Below are 25,074 nucleotides of genomic sequence, written 5' to 3' on the forward strand. Positions count from 1 at the left end.
AAGCATGTATTATATAGCTCGCTAAGTACTAGCATACTATACCATTAACTGCCACCATTACAGGCGCAAGGAGGTAATAAAACTACTTTAATAACATCACTAGAGTAGCACGCAGATATATTGTGATACAAAACACATTGTAATCATAAAGAGATATAAATAAGCACTTCACTATGCCATTCATAACAGTAATAAGTATTCTCAGTGAAATATAGCCTAAAAGACCCACACGGTGCACACACTCGTCACCTTTACACACGTGGGACAAGGAGTCTCCGGAGATCACATAAGTAAAATCCACTTGACTAGCATAATGACATCTAGATTACAAGCATCATCATATGAATCTCAATCATGTAAGGCAGCTCATGAGATTATTGTATTGAAGCACATAGGAGAGAGATTAACCACATAGCTACCGGTACAGCCCCGAGCCTCGATGGAGAACTACTCCCTCCTCATGGGAGACAGCCAGCGTTGATGAAGATGGCGGTGGTGTCGATGGAGAAGCCTTCCGGGGCACTTCCCCGTCCCGGCGGCGTGCCGGAACGGAGACTCTCCGTCCCCGGATCTTGGCTTCGCGATGGCGGTGGCTCTGGAAGGTTTTCTCTGGTTTCGTCGAACGTGGTAGGGTTTTCGCGACGGAGACATTAAGTAGGCGGAAGAGCAGCCTCGGAGGGGGCCTGGTGGGCCCACACACTAGGGGGGCGCGCCCCACCCCTTGGCCGCGCCGCCCTGGCATTTGGGGCCCCCCTGGCTCCTCTCCGGTACTTCTTCGATGCTCTGGAACCTTCCGGGAAAAATAGGATGTTGGGCGTTGATTTCGTCCGATTCCGAGAATATTTCCTTACTAGGATTTCTGGAACCAAAAACAGCAGAAAACAACGAACTGGCCCTTCGGCATCTCGTCAATAGGTTAGTTCCGGAAAACGCATAAATATGACATAAAGTATGCATAAAACATGTAGATATCATCAATAATGTGGCATGGAACATAAGAAATTATCGATACGTCGGAGACGTATCACATAGCATGCACACTGTCACCTTCACACTACGAAAGGAGGAATAGATCACATCAATACTATCATAGCAATAGTTAACTTCATAATCTACAAGAGATCACAATCATAGCCTACGCCAAGTACTACACGATGCCCACACTGTCACCATTACACCGTGCGGGAGGAATAAACTACTTTAATAACATCACTAGAGTAGCACACAGATAAATTGTGATACAAAACACATTGCAATCATAAAGAGATATAAATAAGCACTTCACTATGCCATTCATAACGTTGAATAAGTATTCTGTGAAATATAGCCTAAGAGACCCACACGGTGCACACACTCGTCACCTTTACACACGTGGGACAAGGAGTCTCCTGGAGATCACATAAGTAAAACCCACTTGACTAGCATAATGACATCTAGATTACAAGCATCATCATATGAATCTCAATCATGTAAGGCAGCTCATGAGATTATTGTATTGAAGTACATAGGAGAGAGATGAACCACATAGCTACCGGTACAGCCCCGAGCCTCGATGGAGAACTACTCCCTCCACATGGGAGACAGCAGCGTTGATGAAGATGGCGGTGGTGTCGATGGAGAAGCCTTCCGGGGCACTTCCCCGTCCCGGCGGCGTGCCGGAACGGAGACTCCTGTCCCCGGATCTTGGCTTCGCGATGGCGGCGGCTCGGAAGGTTTCTCGTACCGTGGCTTTTCCGTATCGAGGTTTTAGGTCGGGGACCTTTAAATAGGCGAAGAGGCGGAGTCGGAGGGCCGACGAGGCGGCGACACGCAGGGGGCGCGGCCCGTGCCCCGGCCGCGCCGCCCTATCATCCGGGCCCACCGGGGCTCCCCTCTAGTGGCTCTCGGGTGTTCCGGAAGCTTCGTGGAAAAATAGGATGCTCGGGCATTGATTTCGTCCGATTCGAGAATATTTCCTTACTAGGATTTCGGAACCAAAAACAACAGAAAACAGCAATCGGCCCTTCGGCATCTCGTCAATAGGTTAGTTCCGGAAAACGCATAAATATGACATATAATGTGTATAAAACATGTAGATATCATCAATAATGTGGCATGGAATATAAGAAATTATCGATACGTCGGAGACGTATCAGCATCCCCAAGCTTAGTTCTGCTCGTCCCGAGCAGTAAACGATAACAAAGATAATTTCCGGAGTGACATGCCATCATAACCTTGATCATACTATTGTAAGCATATGTAATGAATGCAGCGATCAAAACAATGGTAATGACATGAGTAAACAAATGAATCATAAAGCAAAGACTTTTCATGAATAGTACTTTCAAGACAAGCATCAATAAGTCTTGCATAAGAGTTAACTCATAAAGCAATAAATCAAAGTAAAGGTATTGAAGCAACACAAAGGAAGATTGAGTTTCAGCGGTTGCTTTTAACTTATAACATGTATATCTCATGGATATTGTCAATGTAAAGTAATATAACAAGTGCAATATGCAAGTATGTAGGAATCAATGCACAGTTCACACAAGTGTTTGCTTCTTGAGATGGAGAGAAATAGGTGAACTGACTCAACATAAAAGGTAAAAGAATGGCCCTTCGCAGAGGGAAGCATTGATTGCTATATTTGTGCTCGAGCTTTGGTTTTGAAAACATAAAAAGAGCATAAAAGTAAAATTTTGAGAGGTGTTTGTTGTTGTCAACGAATGGTAGTGGGCACTCTAACCCCCTTGCCAGACAAACCTTCAAGGAGCGGCTCCCATGAAGGACGTTATCTCTACCAGCAAGGTAGATCATCCCTCTTCTCTTTTGTTTACACATGTATTTTAGTTTTATTTATGGATGACACTCCTCCCAACCTTTTGCTTACACAAGCCATGGCTAACCGAATCCTCTAGTGCCTTCCAACATTCACATACCATGAAGGAGTGTCTATTTGCAAAATGAAGTTGCTTACTGATGAATCAGAGCAAAACATGTGAAGAGAATTATTAATGAAGGTTGATTAATTGGGGGCTGGGAACCCCGCGCCACCTCTTTTTGCAAAATTATTGGATAAGCGGATGAAGCCACTAGTCCATTGGTGAAAGTTGCCCAACAAGAATGAAAGATAAACACCACATACTTCCTCATGAGCTATGAAACATTGACACAAATCAGAGGTGATAAATTTTGAATTATTTAAAGGTAGCACTCAAGCAATTTACTTTGGAATGGCGGAGAAATACCATGTAGTAGGTAGGTATGGTGGACACAAATGGCATAGTGGTTGGCTCAAGGATTTTGGATGCATGAGAAGTATTCCCTCTCGATACAAGGTTTAGGCTAGCAAGGTTTATTTGAAACAAACACAAGGATGAACCGGTGCAGCAAAACTCACATAAAAGACATATTGTAAACATTATAAGACTCTACACCGTCTTCCTTGTTGTTCAAACTCTTTACTAGAAATTATCTAGACCTTAGAGAGACCAATTATGCAAACCAAATTTTAGCAAGCTCTATGTATTTCTTCATTAATGGGTGCAAAGTATATGATGCAAGAGCTTAAACATGAGCACAACAATTGCCAAGTATCACATTATCCAAGACATTTTACCAATTACTACATGTAGCATTTTCCGTTTCCAACCATATAACAATGAACGAAGCAGCTTCAACCTTCGCCATGAACATTAAAAGCTAAGAACACATGTGTTCATATGAACCAGCGGAGCGTGTCTCTCTCCCACACAAGCATGAATTTATTCAAACACAAACAAAAACAAAAACAAACAGACGCTCCAAGTAAAGTACATAAGATGTGATCGAATAAAAATATAGTTTCAAGAGAAGGAACCTGATAATTTGTCGATGAAGAAGGGGATGCCTTGGGCATCCCCAAGCTTAGATGCTTGAGTCTTCTTGAAATATGTAGGGGTGAACCACCGGGGCATCCCCAAGCTTAGACTTTTCACTCTTCTTGATCATAGTATATCATCCTCCTCTCTTGACCCTTGAAAACTTCCTCCACACCAAACTCGAAACAAACTCATTAGAGGGTTAGTGCATAATAAAAAATTCACATGTTCAGAGGTGACACAATCATTCTTAACACTTCTGGACATTGCACAAAGCTACTGGACATTAATGGAACAAAGAAATCCATCCAACACAGCGAAAGAGGCAATGCGAAATAAAAGGCAGAATCTGTCAAAACAGAACAGTCCGTAAAGACGAATTTTAAAATGGCACCAGACTTGCTCAGATGAAAATTCCCAAATTTAATGAAAGTTGCGTACATATCTGAGGATCACGCACGTAAATTGGCAGATTTTTCTGAGTTACCTACAGAGAATTAGGCCCAGATTCGTGACAAAGAAGAAATCTGTTTCTGCGCAGTAATCCAAATCTAGTATGAACCTTACTATCAAAGACTTTACTTGGCTCAACAAATGCAATAAAATAAGATAAGGAGAGGTTGCTACAGTAGTAACAACTTCCAAGACACAAATACAAAATAAAAGTACTGTAGCAAAATAAACACATGGGTTATCTCCCAAGAAGTTCTTTCTTTATAGCCATTAAGATGGGCTCAGCAGTTTTAATGATGCACTCGCAAGAAATAGTAGTTGAAGCAAAAGAGAGCATCAAGAAGCAAATTCAAAAAAAATTAAGCCTAACATGCTTCCTATGCATAGGAGTTTTGTAAATAAACAAGTTCATGAAGAAAAAAGTAACAAGCATAGGAAGATAGAACAAGTGTAGCTTCAAAAATTTCAGCACATAGAGAGGTGTTTTAGTAACATGAAAATTTCTACAATCATATTTTCCTCTCTCATAATAACTTTCAGTGGCATCATGAGCAAACTCAACAATATAACTATCAAATGAAACATTCTTATCATGAGTCTCATGCATAAAATTATTACTCTCCACATAGGCATAATCAATTTTATTAGTTGTAGTGGGAGCAAATTCAACAAAGTAGCTATCATTATTATTCTCATCATCAAATATAGGAGGCATATTGTAATCAAATTTATCCTCCATAACAGGCGGTACTAAAAGACCAATATCATTATAATCATCATAAATAGGAGGCAAAGTATCATCAAAGTAAATTTTCTCCTCAATGCTTGGGGGACTAAAAATATCATGCTCATCAAAGCCAGCTTCCCCAAGCTTAGAATTTTCCATATCATTAGCAACAATGGTGTTCAAAGCGTTCATACTAATATGTTCCATAGGTTTTTTAATTTTCGCATCAAACCATCCATGTCTTAAATCAGGAAATAGAATAAGAAGCTCATTGGTGTCCATTATGCCTAACTAGTGTAAACAAGAAACAAAAAGATGCAATTGCAGGATCTAAAGGAAATAGCTTCGAGCACACACACAACGGCGCCGTAAAAGTACTTTACCCGGGACCGGAGTATGAGAGCCTTTTACCTTTCCTCCCGGCAACGGCGCCGGAAAAGTGGCTAGTTGCCGGGGTTGCCTGTGTGTGTGTGCCGTTTACCTTTCCTCCCCGGCAACGGCGCCGTGAAAAGTGCTTGATGTCTACGGGTGCTTCTATTCTTGTAGACAGTGTTGGGCCTCCAAGAGCAGAGGTTTGTAGAACAGCAGCAAGTTTCCCTTAAGTGGATCACCCAAGGTTTATCGAACTCAGCGAGGAAGAGGTCAAAGATATCCCTCTCAAGCAACCCTGCAACCACAAAGCAAGAAGTCTCTTGTGTTCCCAACACACCTAATAGGTGCACTAGTTCGGCGAAGAGATAGTGAAATACAGGTGGTATGAATAAGTATGAGCAGTAGCAATGGCACCAGAAAAGTGCTTGCTGGCGTGCAGTTGATGGTGGTAATATTGCAGGCAGTATAAATGCAGTAAAACAGTAAACAAGCAGCGATAGCAGTATTTAGGAACAAGGCCTAGGGATCATACTTTCACTAGTGGACACTCTCAACACTGATCACATAACAGAATAAATAAATAGATGCTAGACTCTACACCCTCTTGTTGGATGATGAACACCACTAAGCGTGTAGGATTACACGAACCCTCAATGCCGGAGTTAACAAGCTCCACAATATTCAATGTTCATATTTAAATAACCTTAGAGTGCATGACAGATCAACATAACCAAACCAAGTACTAACATAGCATACACACTGTCACCTTCACACTACGAAAGGAGGAATGGATCACATCAATACTATCATAGCAATAGTTAACTTCATAATCTACAAGAGATCACAATCATAGCCTACGCCAAGTACTACACGATGCACACACTGTCACCATTACACCGTGCAGGAGGAATAAACTACTATAATAACATCACTAGAGTAGCACACAGATAAATTGTGATACAAAACACATTGCAATCATAAAGACATATAAATAAGCACTTCACTATGCCATTCATAACAGTGAATAAGTATTCTCATGAAATATAGCCTAAGAGACCCACACGGTGCACACACTCGTCACCTTTACACACGTGGGGCAAGGAGTCTCCGGAGATCACATAAGTAAAACCCACTTGACTAGCATAATGACATCTAGATTACAAGCATCATCATATGAATCTCAATCATGTAAGGCAGCTCATGAGATTATTGTATTGAAGTACATAGGAGAGAGATGAACCACATAGCTACCGGTACAGCCCCGAGCCTCGATGGAGAACTACTCCCTCCTCATGGGAGACAAGCAGCGTTGATGAAGATGGCGGTGGTGTCGATGGAGAAGCCTTCCGGGGGCACTTCCCCGTCCCGCGGCGTGCCGGAACAGAGACTCCTGTCCCCGGATCTTGGCTTCGCGATGGCGGCGGCTCCGGGAAGGTTTCTCGTACCGTGGTTTTTCCGTATCGAGGTTTTAGGTCGGGACCTTTAAATAGGCGAAGAGGCGGAGTCGGAGGGCCGACGAGGCGACGACACGATAGGGGGCGCGGCCCGGGCCCCGGCCACGCCGCCCTATCATCCGGGCCCACCGGGGCTCCCCTCCGGTGGCTCTCGGGTGTTCTGGAAGCTTCGTGGAAAAATAGGATGCTCGGGCATTGATTTCGTCCGATTCCGAGAATATTTCCTTACTAGGATTTCCGGAACCAAAAACAACAGAAACAGGAACTGGCCCTTCGGCATCTCGTCAATAGGTTAGTTCCGGAAAACGCATAAATATGACATATAATGTGTATAAAACATGTAGATATCATCAATAATGTGGCATGGAACATAAGAAATTATCGATACGTCGGAGACGTATCAATGGTGCTGATGGAGATGTTGATGAAGATGCCTCCCCCAAGCCAAGAAGGATTGGTGATGCCAATGTCGTCGATTTTCCCTTCACCGGAGGCACCGGTGCGGCATGATCTGCCCTCTCCCGGAGTAGAAGATGACTTTCACCTCCGTCGTCGCCTCAATAAATCTCGGGAAAAATATGGCTTAGATTTTTAGGCGAAACGCGGCTCTGCTATAAAAGGGGGGCCCGAGACGATGCTCGTGGTGAAAACGGACTAGGGTAGCGCCCTACATGTCTGGGCGCGTCACATGGTGCCGTTTGTCCCTCGTGGCCTCCCTCGCGTGTTTTTTTCGCTCACGCTCCTTCTCGGGGTGAAAAACTAATCAAGTATTTTTGCCACAATTTTTAGGTGTCTAGAGAATCCCCGAAACAATAAAAATAGGGAAGAGGAGGTCTTCTCCCTCCCAGAAATTATATACCAATGAAAGGGACTTCGTAGGAAAGTCCCAGAAATCAACTAAAAATGCATAAATAATGGTGCATATATCAATGTAAACTAAACATATATGTAGCAACAATGATGATGTAAAATGCACGTATGAACAGTCATTTGATACAAATATCTGGGGGACAGGAGTCTCTGTTCCGGCACGCCGCTGGGACGGGGAAGTGCCCCCGGAAGGCATCTCCATCGACACCACCACCATCTTCATCAACGCTGCTGTCTCCCATGAGGAGGGAGTAGTTCTCCATCAAGGCTAAGGGCTGTACCGGTAGCTATGTGGTTCATCTCTCTCTCCATGTACTTCAATACAATGATCTCATGAGCTGCCTTACATGATTGAGATCCATATGATGAGCTTGTAATCTAGATGTCGTTATGCTATTCAAGTGGATTTTACCTATGTGATCTCCGGAGACTCCTTGTCCCACGTGTGTAAAGGTGACAGTGTGTGCACCGTGTGGGTCTCTTAGGCTATATTTCACAGAATACTTATTCACTGAGTTATGATTTGAGTTGGATGTCTCTATGAAATTGTGGTGTGTTAGTGCCTCCTATGAATGCTCAAAGTGACAGCATGGGGTGTTCATTAGTACTTGGGAATACATCTTTAAGGTTTGCCTACATGATGAATTAGTGTTCGTTATCTTGCCAGAGAGTAATTCAGAATAGCATAGTGAAGTGCTTATTTATATTCCTTTATGATTGCAATGTTGAGAGTGTCCACTAGTGAAAGTATGATCCCTAGGCCTTGTTTCCAAACACTGAAACTCCGTTTATTTACTGTTTTGTTGCATGTTTACTCGCTGCCATATTTTATTCAGATTGCTATTACCACTCATATACATCCATACTACTTGTATTTCACTATCTCTTCGCCGAACTAGTGCACCTATACATCTGACAAGTGTATTAGGTGTGTTGGGGACACAAGAGACTTCTTGTATCGTGATTGCAGGGTTGCTTGAGAGGGATATCTTTGACCTCTTCCTCCCTGAGTTCGATAAACCTTGGGTGATCTACTTAAGGGAAACTTGCTGCTGTTCTACAAACCTCTGCTCTTGGAGGCCCAACACTGTCTACAAGAATAGAAGCACCCGTAGACATCAAGCACTTTTCACGGCGCCGTTGCCGGGGAGGAAAGGTAAAAGGCACTCATACTCCGGTCCCAGGTAACTAAGTACTTTTTTGGCGCCATTGTGTGAGTGTTCGAAGCTATTTCCTTTAGATCCTGCAATTGCATCTTTTTGTTTCTTGTTTTACACTAGTAAGGCATAATGGAAAACATCTGTGAGCTTTTTATACTATTTCCTGAGTCAAGACATGAATGGTTTAATGCGAAAATTAAAAAACCTATGGAACCTTATTTGCATGCTAGTAGTAATATTAGTATGAACGCTTTGAACACCATTGTTGATAATGATATAGAAAATTCTAAGCTTGGGGAGGTCGGTTTTGATGAAAATGATCTCTTTAGTCCTCCGGGTATTGAGGAGAAAGTTTATGTTGATTATGATATGCCTCCCATATATGATGATTATGATGATAGTGGTCTTTTGGTGCCGCCTACTATGGAGAGTAAATTTTATTATGATTATACTATGCCTCCTACACTTGATGAGAATAATAATGATAGCTACTTTGTTGAATTTGCTCCCACTACAACTAATAAAATTGATTATGCTTATGTGGAGAGTAATGATACTTTTATGCATGTGAATAAGAATGCTTTATGTGATACTTATATTGTTGAGTTTGTTCATGATGCCACTAAAAGTTATTATGAGAGAGGGAAACATGGTTATATGCATCTTAATAATATTAAGTTTCCCCTCTTTATGTTGAGAATTGTGAAGTTACTCTTGTTTTATCTTTCTATGCTTGTTGCATTATGCTTCATGAATTTGTTTATTTACAAGATTCCTTTCCATAGGAAGTGGGTTAGGCTTAAATTTGTTTTGAATTTGCTTTTTGATGCTCTCTTTTGCTTCAACTCTCATCCTTGTGCGAGCATCGTTAAAATTGCTGAGCCCATCTTAATGGCTATAAAGAAAGAACTTCTTGGGAGATAACCCATGTGTTTATTTTACTACATGTTTTGTTGTGTCTTGGAAGTTGTTACTACCGTAGCAACCTCTCCTTATCTTATTTTATTGCATTGTTGTGCCAAGTAAAGTCTTTGATAGTAATGTTGATACTAGATTTGGATTACTGCGCGAAACAGATTTACATGCGTCACGAATTTTGGGCAGAGTTCTCTGTAGGTAACTCGGAAAAATCTGCCAATTTACGTGCGTGATCCTCAGATATGTACGCAACTTTCATTCAATTTGAGCATTTTCATCTGAGCAAGTCCAGTGCCTCTAAAAAATTCGTCTTTACGGACTCGTTCTGTTTTGACAGATTCTGCCTTTTATTTCGCATTGCCTCTTTTGCTGTGTTGGATGGATTTCTTTGTTCCATTAACTTCCAGTAGCTTTGTTCAATGTCCGGAAGTGTTAAGAATGATTGTGTCACCTCTCGAACATGTGAATTTTTGATTATGCACTAACCCTCTAATGAGTTTGTTTTAAGTTTGGTGTGGAGGAAGTTTTCAAGGGTCAAGAGAGGAGGATGATATACTATGATCAAGAAGAGTGAAAAGTCTAAGCTTGGGGATGCCCCCGTGGTTCATCCCCGCATATTTGAAGAAGACTCAAGCATCTAAGCTTGGGGATGCCCAAGGCATCCCCTTCTTCATCGACAACTTATCAGGTTTCTTCTCTTGAAACTATATTTTTATTCGGTCACATCTTATGTACTTTACTTGGAGCGTCTGTGTGCTTTTATTTTTGTTTTGTTATTTTCATTCTCTGAATAAATGCTTGTGTGGGAGAGAGACACTCTCCGCTGTTGCATATGAACACATGTGTTCTTAGCTATACTTTTAATGTTCATGGCGAAGGTTGAAACTGCTTCGTTCATTGTTATTTGGTTGGAAACAGAAAATGCTACATGTGGTAATTGGTATAATGTCTTGAATAATTTGATCCTTGGCAATTGTTGTGCTCATATAGATCATGTTTAAGCTCTTGCATCATGTACCTTGTACCCATTAATGAAGAACTACATAGAGCTTGTTAAAATTTGGTTTACATGATTGGTTTCTCTAGAGTCTAGATATTTTCTGGTTAAGGTGTTTGAACAACAAGGAGACGATGTAAAGTCTTATAATGCTTACAATATGTTCATATGTGAGTCTTGCTGCACCGTTTTATACTCGAGTTTGCTTCAAACAACCTTGCTAGCCTAGCCTTGTATTGAGAGGAATTCTTCTCGTGCATCCAAATCCTTGAGCCAAATCCATGCCATTTGTGTCCACCATACCTACCTACCACATGGTATTTCTCTGCCATTCCAAGCAAATACTTCATGTGCTACCTTTAAACAATTCAAAAGCTATTATCTCTTATTTGTGTCAATGTTTTATAGCTCATGAGAAAGTATGTGGTGTTTTATCTTTCGATCTTGTCATTTACTTTTGACAGACTTTCACAATGGACTAGTGGCTTCATCCGCTTATCCAATAATTTTGCAAAAAGAGCTGGCAATGGGGTTCCCAGCACCAATTAATTAACTTGCATTAATAATTCTCTTCACATGCTTTGCCCTGATCTATCAGTAAGTAACTTAATTTTGCAAATAGACACTCCTTCATGGTATGTGAATGTTGGAAGGCACCCGAGGATTCGGTTAGCCATGGCTTGTGTAAGCAAATGGTTGGGAGGAGTGTCATCCATAAATAATGAAACTAAAATACATGTGTAAACAAAAGAGAAGAGGGATGATCTACCTTGCTGGTAGAGATAACGTCCTTAATGGGAGCCGCTCTTGAAAGTCCGGTTGATAAGGTAGTTAGAGTACCCATTACCATTCGTTGACAACAACAAACACCTCTCAAAACTTTACTTTTATGCTCTCTATATGATTTCAAAACTTAAAAAGCTCTAGCACATGATTTAATCCCTGCTTCCCTCAGCGAAGGGCCTTTCTTCTACTTTATTGTTGAGTCAGTTTACCCACTTCCTTCTATCTTAGAAGCAAACACTTGTATCAACTGTGTGCATTGATTCTTACATGTTTACCTATTGCACTTGTTATATTACTTTGTGTTGACAATTATCCATGAGATAAACATGTTGAAGTTGAAAGCAACCGCTGAAACTTATATCTTCCTTTGTGTTGCTTCAATGCCTTTACTTTGAATTTATTGCTTTATGAGTAACTCTTATGCAAGTCTTATTGATGCTTGTCTTGAAAGTACTATTCATGAAAAGTCTTTGCTATATGATTCATTTGTTTAGTCATTGTCTTTACCATTGCTTTGAATCACTTCATTCATCTCATATGCTTTACAATAGTATTGATCAAGATTATGATAGCATGTCACTTCATAAATTATCCTTGTTATCGTTTACCTACTCGAGGGCGAGTAGGAACTAAGCTTGGAGATGCTTGATACGTCTCAAACGTATCTATAATTTCTTATGTTCCTTGCTACTTTTATGATGATACTCACATGTTTTATACACATTATATGTCATATTTATGCGTTTTCCGGAACTAACCTATTGACGAGATGCCGAAGTGTCAGTTCCTGTTTTCTGATGTTTTTGGTTTCAGAAATCCTAGTAAGGAAATATTCTCGGAATTGGACGAAATCAAGGCCCACGATCTTATAATTCCACGAAGCTTCCAGAACACCCGAGAGGCACCAGAGGGGAGCCCTGGTGGCCCCACACATGGTGGCGGTGCGGCCAAGGAGCCAGGCGCGCCCCCTACTGTGTGGTGGCCCCAGACCCCCTCCGACTCCACCTCTTCGCCTATTTAAAGGTCCCTGACCTAAATCTTCGATACGGAAAAGCCACGGTACGAGAAACCTTCCAGAGCCACCGCCATCGCGAAGCCAAGATGCGGGGACGGGAGTCTGCGTTCGGCACGCCGCCGGGACGGGGAAGTGCCCCGGAAGGCATCTCCATCGACACCACCGCCATCTTCATCAACGTTGTTGTCTCCCATGAGGAGGGAGTAGTTCTCCATCGAGGCTAAGGGCTGTACCGGTAGCTATGTGGTTCATCTCTCTCTCCATGTACTTCAATACAATGATCTCATGAGCTGCCTTACATGATTGAGATCCATATGATGAGCTTGTAATCTAGATGTCGTTATGCTATTCAAGTGGATTTTACTTATGTGATCTCCGGAGACTCCTTGTCCCACGTGTGTAAAGGTGACGGTGTGTGCACCGTGTGGGTCTCTTAGGCTATATTTCACGAGAATACTTATTCACTGAGTTATGATTTGAGTTGGATGTCTCTATGAAATTGTGGTGTGTTAGTACCTCCTATGAATGCTCAAAGTGACAGCGTGGGGTGTTTATTAGTACTTGGGAATACATCTTTAAGGTTTGCCTACATGATGAATTAGTGTTCGTTATCTTGCCGGAAGAGTAATTCAGAATAGCATAGTGAAGTGCTTATTTATATTCCTTTATGATTGCAATGTTGAGAGTGTCCACTAGTGAAAGTATGATCCCTAGGTCTTGTTTCCAAACACTGAAACTCCGTTTATTTACTGTTCTGTTGCATGTTTACTCGCTGCCATATTTTATTCAGATTGCTATTACCACTCATATACATCCATACTACTTGTATTTCACTATCTCTTCGCCGAACTAGTGCACCTATACATCCGACAAGTGTATTAGGTGTGTTGGGGACACAAGAGACTTCTTGTATCGTGATTGCGGGGTTGCTTGAGAGGGATATCTTTGACCTCTTCCTCCCTGAGTTCGATAAACCTTGGGTGATCCACTTAAGGGAAACTTGTTGCTGTTCTACAAACCTCTGCTCTTGGAGGCCCAACACTGTCTACAAGAATAGAAGCACCCGTAGACATCAGTGAACTAGCAGAAGGGCACTGATCCTCGCCCCTGCTCTGATCCAAGGAGGCTTGGGCATCACCTCCATCACCATCAGCTGCACCAAGACCACCATCATTATCAACTATCCACGTCTTGTTGAATTTCTTATACTTTGGTGTAGATATTAACAAGAATTCATTTTCCATATGTGGCTGATCCATTTCATTATCATGATGATGTCTCCTACCTCTATGTGTGAGTAGATCCCTTTGTTCTTGGGGTTATGGTAAAACCCTAGTTATGGATTACAATTGAAATAAATATGTTTTATTAATTCCTTTACCATTTGTGTATTAATTGTCTCTTTTGATATTGTATGAAGTCGATCATACAATATTTTCCTTTAAGGGCTAGAGAGAGGATTACCCTGACACGTGGTAGAGAGGAGGCGTCAAGTGACACCCTCACGCTCATCCTCAGTCAGATGTTCAATGGGGAATTAGAGGAGACTCATAGACCCTTGATAGTACTATACTCAGGCGATTTGCCCTTTACATCACTGTGGTTGAACATATGGCTGATCTGCAGCAGCCCTATGTGCAACTTCCCCCATACACATGCATAAAGAATGTTTAGAACATCCTAATATTTAACACTCCAAACACTAGAGGTGAATTCAAGATTCTCCCAAAACACTTTAGCCCACTGCAGTTTCAATACCCTACAACGCATTGTTCTCCTTTTCATCGGTTACTTTTAGCGTGTTGACTTTTACTATTCATCACACTAAATTAAACCTTTTTCACCTTTACTTGGAATTAAGTACATCCTTATGCATCCTTGAGTAAGTTGTAACAAGGAACAAATAATTGAACATAGCCGGTAGACTCTATGTGGGATCGATACTCTTATTTAGAAACTAGCTAGACCTACATGTGCACTTGCAGTTATCAAGCGCCTTCCTCCACCTTGTCTTACCGCCCTCCTCAAATCTCCGCCTCTACATGTCATTTGTTGGCCTGGCCTTCTCTCTCAGATTCGTACCATCTCAATTGTCTCCAGTGTGACAACCCTACACCGCCAACCCTAAGTCCTTCCCGTTGGTCCCCTCCATCTACATCTATTTTATTGCAGGTAAGAAGAGAATGAGGGGAACATGATCTATGCATGGAGTTTTTTCTAATAAGAATATCATTTTTTTAATAATATTAGGTTAGGGTTTTGGTAATCGTTTTCTTTTGGCCTCCACCTCAATGGAGTTGGCATGTCTACAATAAATGATATTCTAATCTTCGTTCAACAACGAGATCTCCTTCCCAAGTTAATGGTGTTGGGATTAAAATTCTCCATGTACGAGCCTTTAGCTTTTGCTTCGCCAGATTGATTTGGGAAAAAATATGATTGTTGTGAGAAGGATTGTTCTCGCAATGTCGACTGGATTGTCCGATTGCTTTTCCATGGTATCAGGGCCGTACCTGAGAAAATGGAGGCCCCGTGCGAAACAAAAAATTGGACACTCAACATAAACATTGGCAATTAGAAAAAACATCGTTTTATATTATATTTATTCTCAGGTTGTACATTTTTTTTGGATAAATTACATCTTGTGGGAAAACCTTTTCATAATTCAAAAGTACTATGTTATTTAGCAGATCCTTCCGGCATTTCTTGAGATGAAATCTTCAATTAGCTCTTCATAAGAAACTTTCTCCAAAATATCGTTTTCAATTGCTATCATAGCCAATCCACTAAGTCTTTCTTGTGTCATTGTCGAACGCAAGTACAACTTCAACAACTTTAGCTTAGAAAAGCTTCTCTTTGCTGATGCAACCGTCACTGGAATAGTCAACAAAATTCTATATGCAATGGTTGCATTAGGAAAACAATCCATCCGTTTCAAGAAATTCAAAATATCAACATGTCCTAAAGTTTCCCTTGGGATGAAATTTTGGAGTAACTTTAACTCTACATATAGCTCATTACCATCAATGTCAGATTTTAGCTCATTACCATCAACGTCGGATTTTTTATCCTTTTTAAGTGCAGTCTCAAGGCAACTACAAGAAGATCTTAAACTTTTATCATCCAACAGGCGTAGTGCTTGAGAAGTAAACAAGAAACCAAATATTTTTTGATATGATTTATATTGTTCAAACCTCGTAGTAAGTGATGCAATAGCTTGATCAACAACAGGTAAAAAATACTTTATCCTGAACGAATCATATGCAGATTGTGAAGCAATCGGCACAACATCAGGGTTCTCATCAAATTGTTTTTTCTCTTAATTTCACGCTTTTTCCGAAATGTTGCATCTATATCAAGTTCAAGTGCAATTTCTTTTGCTATTTCCATAGCACTTCTAAAACCAGTTTCTCTATAACCATTGAAAAAGGTAATCAGCTTCTGGACATTTTCAATAGCAACATCAGTGATCATATCTTTTGACTGTAAGCTCTTGCTAACAAAGTATACCGCAGCCAATATATCATGCCAAATTATTATGGCTACTACAAACTCAAAATCACCAAGATCATTAGTTGCTAAAGATTTAGCTTCACTACTAGTTATGTCATCTGTATCAGTTTCAGCTACTTGTTGTAGTAGAGCCTCGCGTATATTGGAAATCTGAAACCTGATAGCTTTCACACTATCTATACGACTCTCCCAACGAGTAGATGATACTGACTTAAGAGTTAAGCCTTCTATGTTATCTTTTAAAATCTGCCATCTCTTAGTTGATTTAGCAAATATTGTGTAGATACGTTGTATGATTCCAAAAAAGTCCTTAGCCTTACCACAAGACTTGGCCATATCACAGAGAGTTAAGTTGAGGCTATGAGCTCCACATGCTGTATAAAAAGATCTAGGATTTATATTTAAAATCCGCTTTTGAACATCTTGATTCTTACCTTTCATGTTTGACCCATTATCATAGCTCTTCCCTCTCACATTATCTATGTCTAGATTAAGTTTCTTTAGTTCATTCTGCAAAACATCAAAAAGTCCTTTCCCGGTGGTATCATTTACATTCAAAAATCCTAGAAAAGATTCAACAACACAAACAGAACTCGAAGATACATCAACATATCTTATAATCAAAGACATTTGCTCTTGGTGGCTTGCATCAGGGGTACAATCAAGTATCACCGAGTAATACTTTGCGTCTTTTATTTTTTGAATGATCTCTGATTTAATCGCAGAAGCAAGCAGTTGTATTAGCTCATTCTGGATGCCATGACCAAGGTAATGAGTATGAGTTTCATCACTTGTTATGCGTCGAACATGCTCGTTAATAACCGGGTCAAATTCCGCCAATATTTAAACCAAGCCTAAAAAATTACCATTGCTATCTTCATACAATTTAGAATTAGTACCACGAAATGCAAGATTATGTTTTGCAAGAAATTTAACAATCAAAAGAATTCTAAATAAAACTTTTCACCAGTGGTCCTTTTCTTTCTCAAGTTGTTGTCGAGCTACGTTGTCAATAGTTTCATTCTTTTGCAGTCTGAGACGCAAATCATACCATGCGACCATATTTTTAACATGTTATGCTCCAATCTCGTGCTCTTTAAGTCTAGCGGTAAGGTGTATCCAATCACTAAAACCCTCATTAGCCAACTGACCTTTGCCTCGACCCTTCCCGAATAATTTACAACAAAAACAAAAAACTCTATTGAGCTCTTTAGAATAAACAAGCCGGTCTCTATCGAGACTCCTCTCCATTTGGCAAAACTCTAGTGTATAACATTGCAGAAAATCTTCTACCAGATTTATCTTTAGGACCCTTTCTGATAGATAAATCTCTCTTATGACCCCTCTCTACCAATATGTCAAATGATTTAGAATCAAGGGCACCCCAATTTCGTGGATCAAATATGTCAGGTTGCAAAGAAACATTAACATTTATGTCATCGGTATTATTAGTACTCTCGCCATGAACAACTACATCCATGTTTCTATCAACATTAGTATCCCCAGAGTGAGAATCAACATTGGTACTGTCAGTACCAACATCTGCAGTCCGATTTTCAAAAGAAACGCCTGATTCTTTCGCTAAAAATTTATCAAGAACACCCCTTTGAGATCGAGTAAGTTCTTCAATCTTTTGTTTTTTCTGACGTTTTTCATGTCCTCAAGGGTATTTCCTATTTCTAGAAGACATTACAGAAAATGAAACTACGATGCAAATATCATGTATCAAAAATAGACCATGGAACAAAATGGGATGAAACAACCTGGATGAAGCGTGTGGCTGGTTGCTCCTCCAGACTCCAGTCCACCTCCTCCTCGAATTGATGCACCTGGATGCAGCGACCAAGCACTCTCGCCAGGCCTCCAAATCGAATTGATGTACCAGAACCCAGAGATGGCAGCAGGTGCGGCAACAAACAGCAAGATGGTCGCCGGATCGGAAGAAGCAGGGCGCTGGGAAGAAGTAGAGCGCTAGAACAGAGAGATTCGGAGATGAGAAATTGAGAAGAAATCACCAAATAAATAGGTGGTGTATTGAGGGTGGAGCCTGCAACGGACCTTAAATCGATTCATTGCATCAACGGATCTATTCCGTGGAAATTGTGACGAAACTAAATCAAGCATAGGAGACGAAGGAACTTGGCAGATCGGCATCGTGCTAGATGAGGAAGAGTCAAAGAAATAAAGAGAAGAAGAGATAGAGAAAGGGAGACGTGCGTGAGTTGGATCCTGGTTGGAGGTCCCGTGGAGTTAATTGTGCAACTTCCCAAGCGGTACTACTACAATGGTTAATGCTAGACCCATCTAATCCTATACTAATTAATAGGGCCTTGTGCGTAGAACATTTTGCACCTGCCTCCGAGACGGGCCTGCATGGTATACTGGCGTTGTGTGTTACCATTGCCGATGTTGATTGACTGCTTTAAGGACTGTGTGTGAACATGTGGCTTTGCCATTATAGCTCAAATTAAACCATGGAAGAATCTTCATTGGTATTTACAAGTTTGTGGTTTGAATGCTTTTGGGCTGACTTCAAGATAATAAGTAGAAGATTGAAAGAAGAAATAATTTGAAGAAATAAAATATTTGCTTATTTCTTTCAGACCTTAAGCCTAAGCTCATGTATCTCTAGGATTTTAGAGGAAAAACACCGCTTTTGTGCGAAAAATGGACGTGACGGTGTCATGGGCAGATGGTTCCCGGGGCCACTGCTGCATGTGCTGCCATCGTCTCCATCACGGCTACGGCCCGACATTGCAGGAAATGCATGGAAATCGCTCTGCTCCGCCCGTGGGTGTCGCTGCCCCCATGCATCTAGCCATTTGTAGTACACAGACCAGCTAGCAGGTTTTGATGCGACGAGAAGCGTAGCAGTTCGTGAGGTAGACAACGATATGAATACGAGCCCGTATTGCACGGAATCACAGCGAAGACAAAAAAAAGTCATGTCCGAAGCTGACGCGAAAGTAGTCTGCCTGCCAGCCCTACCTCTTCCCTACGGCACTGAATCGAGATCAGCCTGAATCAGCTGTTTCCATGGATGGTATGTGATGGGAGTGGCTCAATGGTATGGTAGGCGATCAATTGCCCGGCAGAAGAAAAAAGGAAACCATGCCCGCCGCGGCAATATTCGCTCCGTCTCCGCCGGGGACACGACACGCCTCCCGTTCGTTCTTTCCTTCCTTTTCTCCTCCCGTCCTGCTATAATAGAGCCGCGAGAGTCTCGGCGCGGCCTCCCACACCCTCCGGAAACAAGGACCGGCGCACGGAGCCAGCGAGAGAGAGAAGCCAATGGCCGGTGAGCAGAGCGCGGCGGTGAAGCCGGCGGCGTCGGCCCTGTCGAAGGGCTCTCCGTCGCCGTCGTTCCGCCTCCGCAACGGGAGCCTGAACGCGGTGCGGCTGCGTCGCGTGTTCGACATGTTCGACCGCAACGGCGACGGCGAGATCACGGTGGAGGAGCTGGCGCAGGCGCTGGACGCGCTCGGGCTGGAGGCGGACCGCGCCAGCCTCGCCGCCACGGTGGGCGCGCACGTCCCCGAGGGGGCCTCCGGGCTCCGGTTCGAGGACTTCGAGGGCCTCCACCGCGCGCTCGGGGACGCGCTCTTCGGCGCGCTGGCCGACGACGGCGAGGAGGGCGGCGGCGGGGAGGACGAGGAGGAGATGAGGGAGGCGTTCAAGGTGTTCGACGTGGACGGCGACGGCTACATCTCGGCGTCCGAGCTGCAGGAGGTGCTCAAGAAGCTGGGCATGCCCGAGGCCAGCAGCCTGGCCAACGTCAGGGAGATGATCTGCAACGTCGACCGCGACAGCGACGGCCGCGTCGACTTCGGCGAGTTCAAGATCATGATGCAAGGGATCAACATGTGACGCGCGCCGGCGTGCGTTCTTCTTCGCCGCCCGATCATGATCGATGATGCGAGCGATCATCCTCGGAGATCGATCACCCCCCGTTTATGTACGTACCTAGTAAGCTTGAAGAAAAAGCAGCTATTTCTTTCGTAATATTCGTCCAAGCTCCAATGCTCAAATGCAACTGATGTAACCTCTGAAGCTCCAAAAACATGGAGAAACGAAGAGATTGCAAGGTTATTTAGGTTTCGTACGATTACTCTCCAAGGTTTCAGACTGCTCCCATGAAATATTTTTGTGTGTCTAATTGTGTTGTGCTCTAAACATGTTGTCCTCGGCTAATCATATCCGGTGGCGTGAACTGTGTCTTCCTCGGAACATGCTCTCTTCCCCTAACCAAATTCATGAGGCCTTTCTTTTAGTTAGAATGAGACAATAGGCTCGAGAAGAGCCCGACTTTAAATTAATAAAGCCACACCGGCGTCATCCAAACAAAGTACCAACAACACCGGATAAAACCATACGAGACCACACATGAAACACGACCACCTCGGACAACCGATAAGCATAGAAGTCAGATACAAGCACAAAGCAAAATGAACATCCTAACAGCATGTGTACGCCCCAACGTAGACATACACACAGCCGACACACAAGCCCTGGGGTTTTCTAGGTAGGATCTGGGCGTCGCCGCTGGAAAAGATGGGCTTTTGGCACATCTCAATGCCGTCGATTTATATGCCGCGGTCAACACTTTGGGCCTAGCAAGTAAAGTAGCCTATTGAGGGGCTTCGGCCCATGTGTGACATCAGGCACTCACCTGTTTTAATTTGATAGTAAAGATAAATTGACTATTTTGCACACAAAAAAAAAGCCCTGGGGTTTTCTAGGTAGGATCCTTGATAGAAGTATACAGCGCCCTGATCTTGTGAATCGTCAGCTCGATCATCGTCCGGTCTTTCTCCTGGCCACTGGCCTCCATACCTGCACATACATTGATAGTTTATAGAGCGCATCAGCTGGTTGATTAGGAAAGACCCCTTCGATGGTGAACTTGTTGTGTATGTTCCATAAGGTCCAACAGAGGGCAGCACCGCAAATCCAAAGGACGCATTTGGATTGGCCCTCACATCGTTGAAGCTGTCTATAAAGATCAGCAAAACACGAGGGGTTCCAGGAGAATCCCAACAGTTCCCTAAATGCGCTCCAGAGGGGCAAATGAAGAACAGATGATTAGTGCCCTCATGTTCATCATACGGCGCGCACCTGCCATTAGATGTGCCATGTCGCTGTTGAATGTTGCCATTAGTGGGTAAGCGTTTACGCACTAACTGCCACAGGAACACTCTGATCTTGAGCGGGATGGCAACCCGCCAGAGCTCACTGTAATGCTTTCGAGCTGTTCCTTGACACAACTTGCGGTAAAGCGAACTAACCGTGAACTTCCCGGAATGCTCCAGGGTCCAGGTGAGCTCGTCCGGTCGGGGCGACAGGTTGGTCCTTGCCAACATGTGTCGCATCTCCTCCCACTCTAACCTCTCGCCCCTACTCAAGGTTCGGCGGAAGGGGATCACCCATTCCCCCTCTCCGGCTATGCGCTACCGACGCCTCAGGGTCTGCCGCAATAGCAAATAGGGAAGGGAAGTGTGCCCTAAGGGTTGTAGGGACGGTCCACCAGTCAAGCCATAGCATGGTGGAGGTGCCTGATGGCGTGTAATTCACACGTTCGTTGGGAACCCCAAGAGGAAGGTATGATGCGCACAGCAGCAAGTTTTTCCTCAGAAAGAAACCAAGGTTTATCGAACCAGGAGGAGCCAAGAAGCACGTTGAAGGTTGATGGCGGCGGGATGTAGTGCGGCGCAACACCGAGAGATTCCGGCGCCAACGTGGAACCTGCACAACACAACCAAAATACTTTGCCCCAACGAAACGTTGAGGTTGTCAATCTCACCGGCTTGCTCTGTAACAAAGGATTAACCGTATTGTGTGGAAGATGATTGTTTGCAAGAAAACGAGTAAAGAACAAGTATTGCAACAGATTTGTATTTCGAGTATTAAAGAATGGACCGGGGTCCACGAGTTCACTAGAGGTGTCTCTCCCATAAGATAAAAGCATGTTGGGTGAACAAATTACGATCGGGCAATTGACAAATAGAGAGGGCATAACAATGCACATACATGTCATGATAAGTACGAGTGAGATTTAATTGGGCATTACGACAAAGTACATAGACCGCCATCCAACCGCATCTATGCCTAAAAAGTCCACCTTCGGGTTATCATCCGAACCCCTTCCGATATTAAGTTGCAAAGCAACGAGACAATTGCATTAAGTATGGTGCGTAATGTAATCAACAACTACATCCTTAGACATAGCATCAATGTTTTATCCCTAGTGGCAACGAACACAACACAACCTTAGAACTTTCGTCACACGTCCTGGTATCAATGCGGGCATGAACCCACTATCGAGCATAAATACTCCCTCTTGGAGTTAAGAGCAAAAACTTGGCCGAGCCTCTACTAATAACGGAGAGCATGCAAGATCATAAACAACACATAGGTAATAACTTGATAATTAACATAACATGGTATTCTCTATCCATCGGATCCCGACAAACACAACATATAGTATTACGGATAGATGATCTTGATCATGTTAGGCAGCTCACAAGATCCAACAATGAAGCACAATGAGGAGAATACAACCATCTAGCTACTGCTATGGACCCATAGTCCAGGGGTGAACTACTCACTCATCACTCCGGGAGGCGACCATGGCGGTGTAGAGTCCTCCGGGAGATGAATCCCCTCTCCGGCAGGGTGCCGGAGGAGATCTCCGAATCCCCCGAGATGGGATTGGCGGCGGCGGCGTCTCCGGAAGGTTTTCCGTATCGTGGTTCTTCGCATCGGGGGTTTCGCGATGGAGGCTTTAAGTAGGCGGAAGGGCAACGTGGGGGGCCACACGAGGGCCCCACACCACGAGTCGGCGCGGCCAAGGCACGGGCCGCGCCGCCCTATGGTGGCGGCCCCTCGTGGCCCCACTTCGACTCCTCTTCGGTCTTCCGGAAGCTTCGTGGCAAACTAGGAACCTGGGTTTTGATTTCGTCCAATTCCGAGAATATTTCGTTACTAGGATTTCTGAAACCAAAAACAGCATAAAACAACAACTGGCTCTTCGGCATCTTGTTAATAGGTTAGTTCCAGAAAATGCACGAATATGACATAAAGTGTGCATAAAACATGTAGGTATCATCAATAATGTGGCATGGAACATAAGAAATTATCGATACGTCGGAGACGTATCGGCATCCCCAAGCTTAGTTCTCGCTCGTCCCGAGCGGAGTAAAACGATAACAAAGATAATTTCTGAAGTGACATGCCATCATAACCTTGATCATACTATTTGTAAACATATGTAATGAATGCAGCGATCAAAACAATGGTAATGACATGAGTAAACAAGTGACTCATAAAGCAAAGACTTTTCATGAACAGTACTTCAAGACAAGCATCAATAAGTCTTGCATAAGAGTTAACTCATAAAGCAATAAATCAAAGTAAAGGTATTGAAGCAACACAAAGGAAGATTAAGTTTCAGCGGTTGCTTTCAACTTGTAACATGTATATCTCATTGATAATTGTTAACATAGAGTAATATAACAAGTGCAATATGCAAGTATGTAGGAATCAATGCACAGTTCACACAAGTGTTTGCTTCTTGAGGTGGAGAGAAATAGGTGAACTGACTCAACATAAAAGTAAAGAGAATGGTCCTTCAAAGAGGAAAGCATCGATTGCTATATTTGTGCTAGAGCTTTTATTTTGAAAACATGAAACAATTTTGTCAACGGTAGTAATAAAGCATATGAGTTATGTAAATTATATCTTACAAGTTGCAAGCCTCATGCATAGTATACTAATAGCGCCCGCACCTTGTCCTAATTAGCTTGGACTACCGGATCATCGCAATACACATGTTTTAACCAAGTGTCACAATGGGGTACCTCCATGCCGCCTGTACAAAGATCTAAGGAGAAAACTCGCATTTTGGATTTCTCGCTTTTGATTATTCTCAACTTAGACATCCATACCGGGACAACATGGACAACGAGATAATGGACTCCTCTTTAATGCATAAGCATGTGACAACAATTATTATTCTCATATGAGATTGAGGATATATGTCCAAAATCGAAACTTCCACCATGAATCATGGCTTTAGTTAGCGGCCCAAAGTTCTTCTCTAACAATATGCATGCTCCAACCATTAAGGTGGTAGATCTCTCTTACTTCGGACAAGACGGACATGCATAGCAACTCACATGATATTCAACAAAGAATAGTTGATGGCGTCCCCGAAGCATGGTTATCGCACAACAAGCAACTTAATAAGAGATAAAGTGCATAAGTACATATTCAATACCACAATAGTTTTAAAGCTATTTGTCCCATGAGCTATATATTGCAAAGGTGAATGATGGAATTTTAAAGGTAGCACTCAAGCAATTTACTTTGGAATGGCGGATAAATACCATGTAGTAGGTAGGTATGGTGGACACAAATGGCATAGTGGTTGGCTCAAGTATTTTGGATGCATGAGAAGTATTCCCTCTCGATACAAGGTTTAGGCTAGCAAGGTTATTTGAAACAAACACAAGGATGAACGGTGCAGCAAAACTCACATAGAAGACATATTGTAAACATTATAAGACTCTACACCGTCTTCCTTGTTGTTCAAAACTCAATACTAGATATTATCTAGACTCTAGAGAAACCAAATATGCAAACCAAATTAGCAAGCTCTAAGTGTTTCTTCATTAATAGGTGCAAAGTATATGATGCAAGAGCTTAAACATGAGCACAACAATTGCCAAGTATCAAATTATCCAAGACATTTTAGAGTTACTACATGTAGCATTTTCCAATTCCAACCATATAACAATTTAACGAAGAAGAAACTTCGCCATGAATACTATGAGTAGAGCCTAAGGACATACTTGTCCATATGCTACGAGCGGAGCGTGTCTCTCTCCCATACAGTGAATGCTAGGATCCATTTTATTCAAACAAAACAAAAACAAAAACAAACCGAGCGCTCCAAGCAAAGTGCATAAGAT

At 42.6% G+C, this 25,074-nt stretch overlaps 2 protein-coding genes and 1 pseudogene across 2 annotated transcripts in view; 1 reads left to right on the plus strand and 2 right to left on the minus strand.

Moving 5' to 3' along the window:
• LOC124673006 (ATP-dependent DNA helicase RecQ-like) overlaps nt 1–13,851 on the minus strand; it is a 21,269-nt gene extending 7,418 nt beyond the window's left edge. The window contains exon 1 of the mRNA XM_047209146.1: nt 13,664–13,851. Coding sequence (XP_047065102.1) covers nt 13,664–13,851 — 188 coding nt within the window. The remainder of the gene's footprint in view (nt 1–13,663) is intronic.
• A 1,424-nt stretch (nt 13,852–15,275) lies between these two features.
• LOC124673007 lies at nt 15,276–18,561 on the minus strand (annotated as a pseudogene).
• An 835-nt stretch (nt 18,562–19,396) lies between these two features.
• On the plus strand, nt 19,397–19,972 carry LOC124673009 (probable calcium-binding protein CML24). Its single transcript, XM_047209147.1, has one exon. It carries the CDS (start codon nt 19,397–19,399, stop codon nt 19,970–19,972), a length of 576 nt encoding a protein of 191 aa, XP_047065103.1.
• Nucleotides 19,973–25,074: the final 5,102 nt, after the last annotated feature.

Source organism: Lolium rigidum, chromosome 7 (assembly GCF_022539505.1).
Source record: "Lolium rigidum isolate FL_2022 chromosome 7, APGP_CSIRO_Lrig_0.1, whole genome shotgun sequence".
Taxonomy (NCBI): Eukaryota; Viridiplantae; Streptophyta; class Magnoliopsida; order Poales; family Poaceae; genus Lolium; species Lolium rigidum.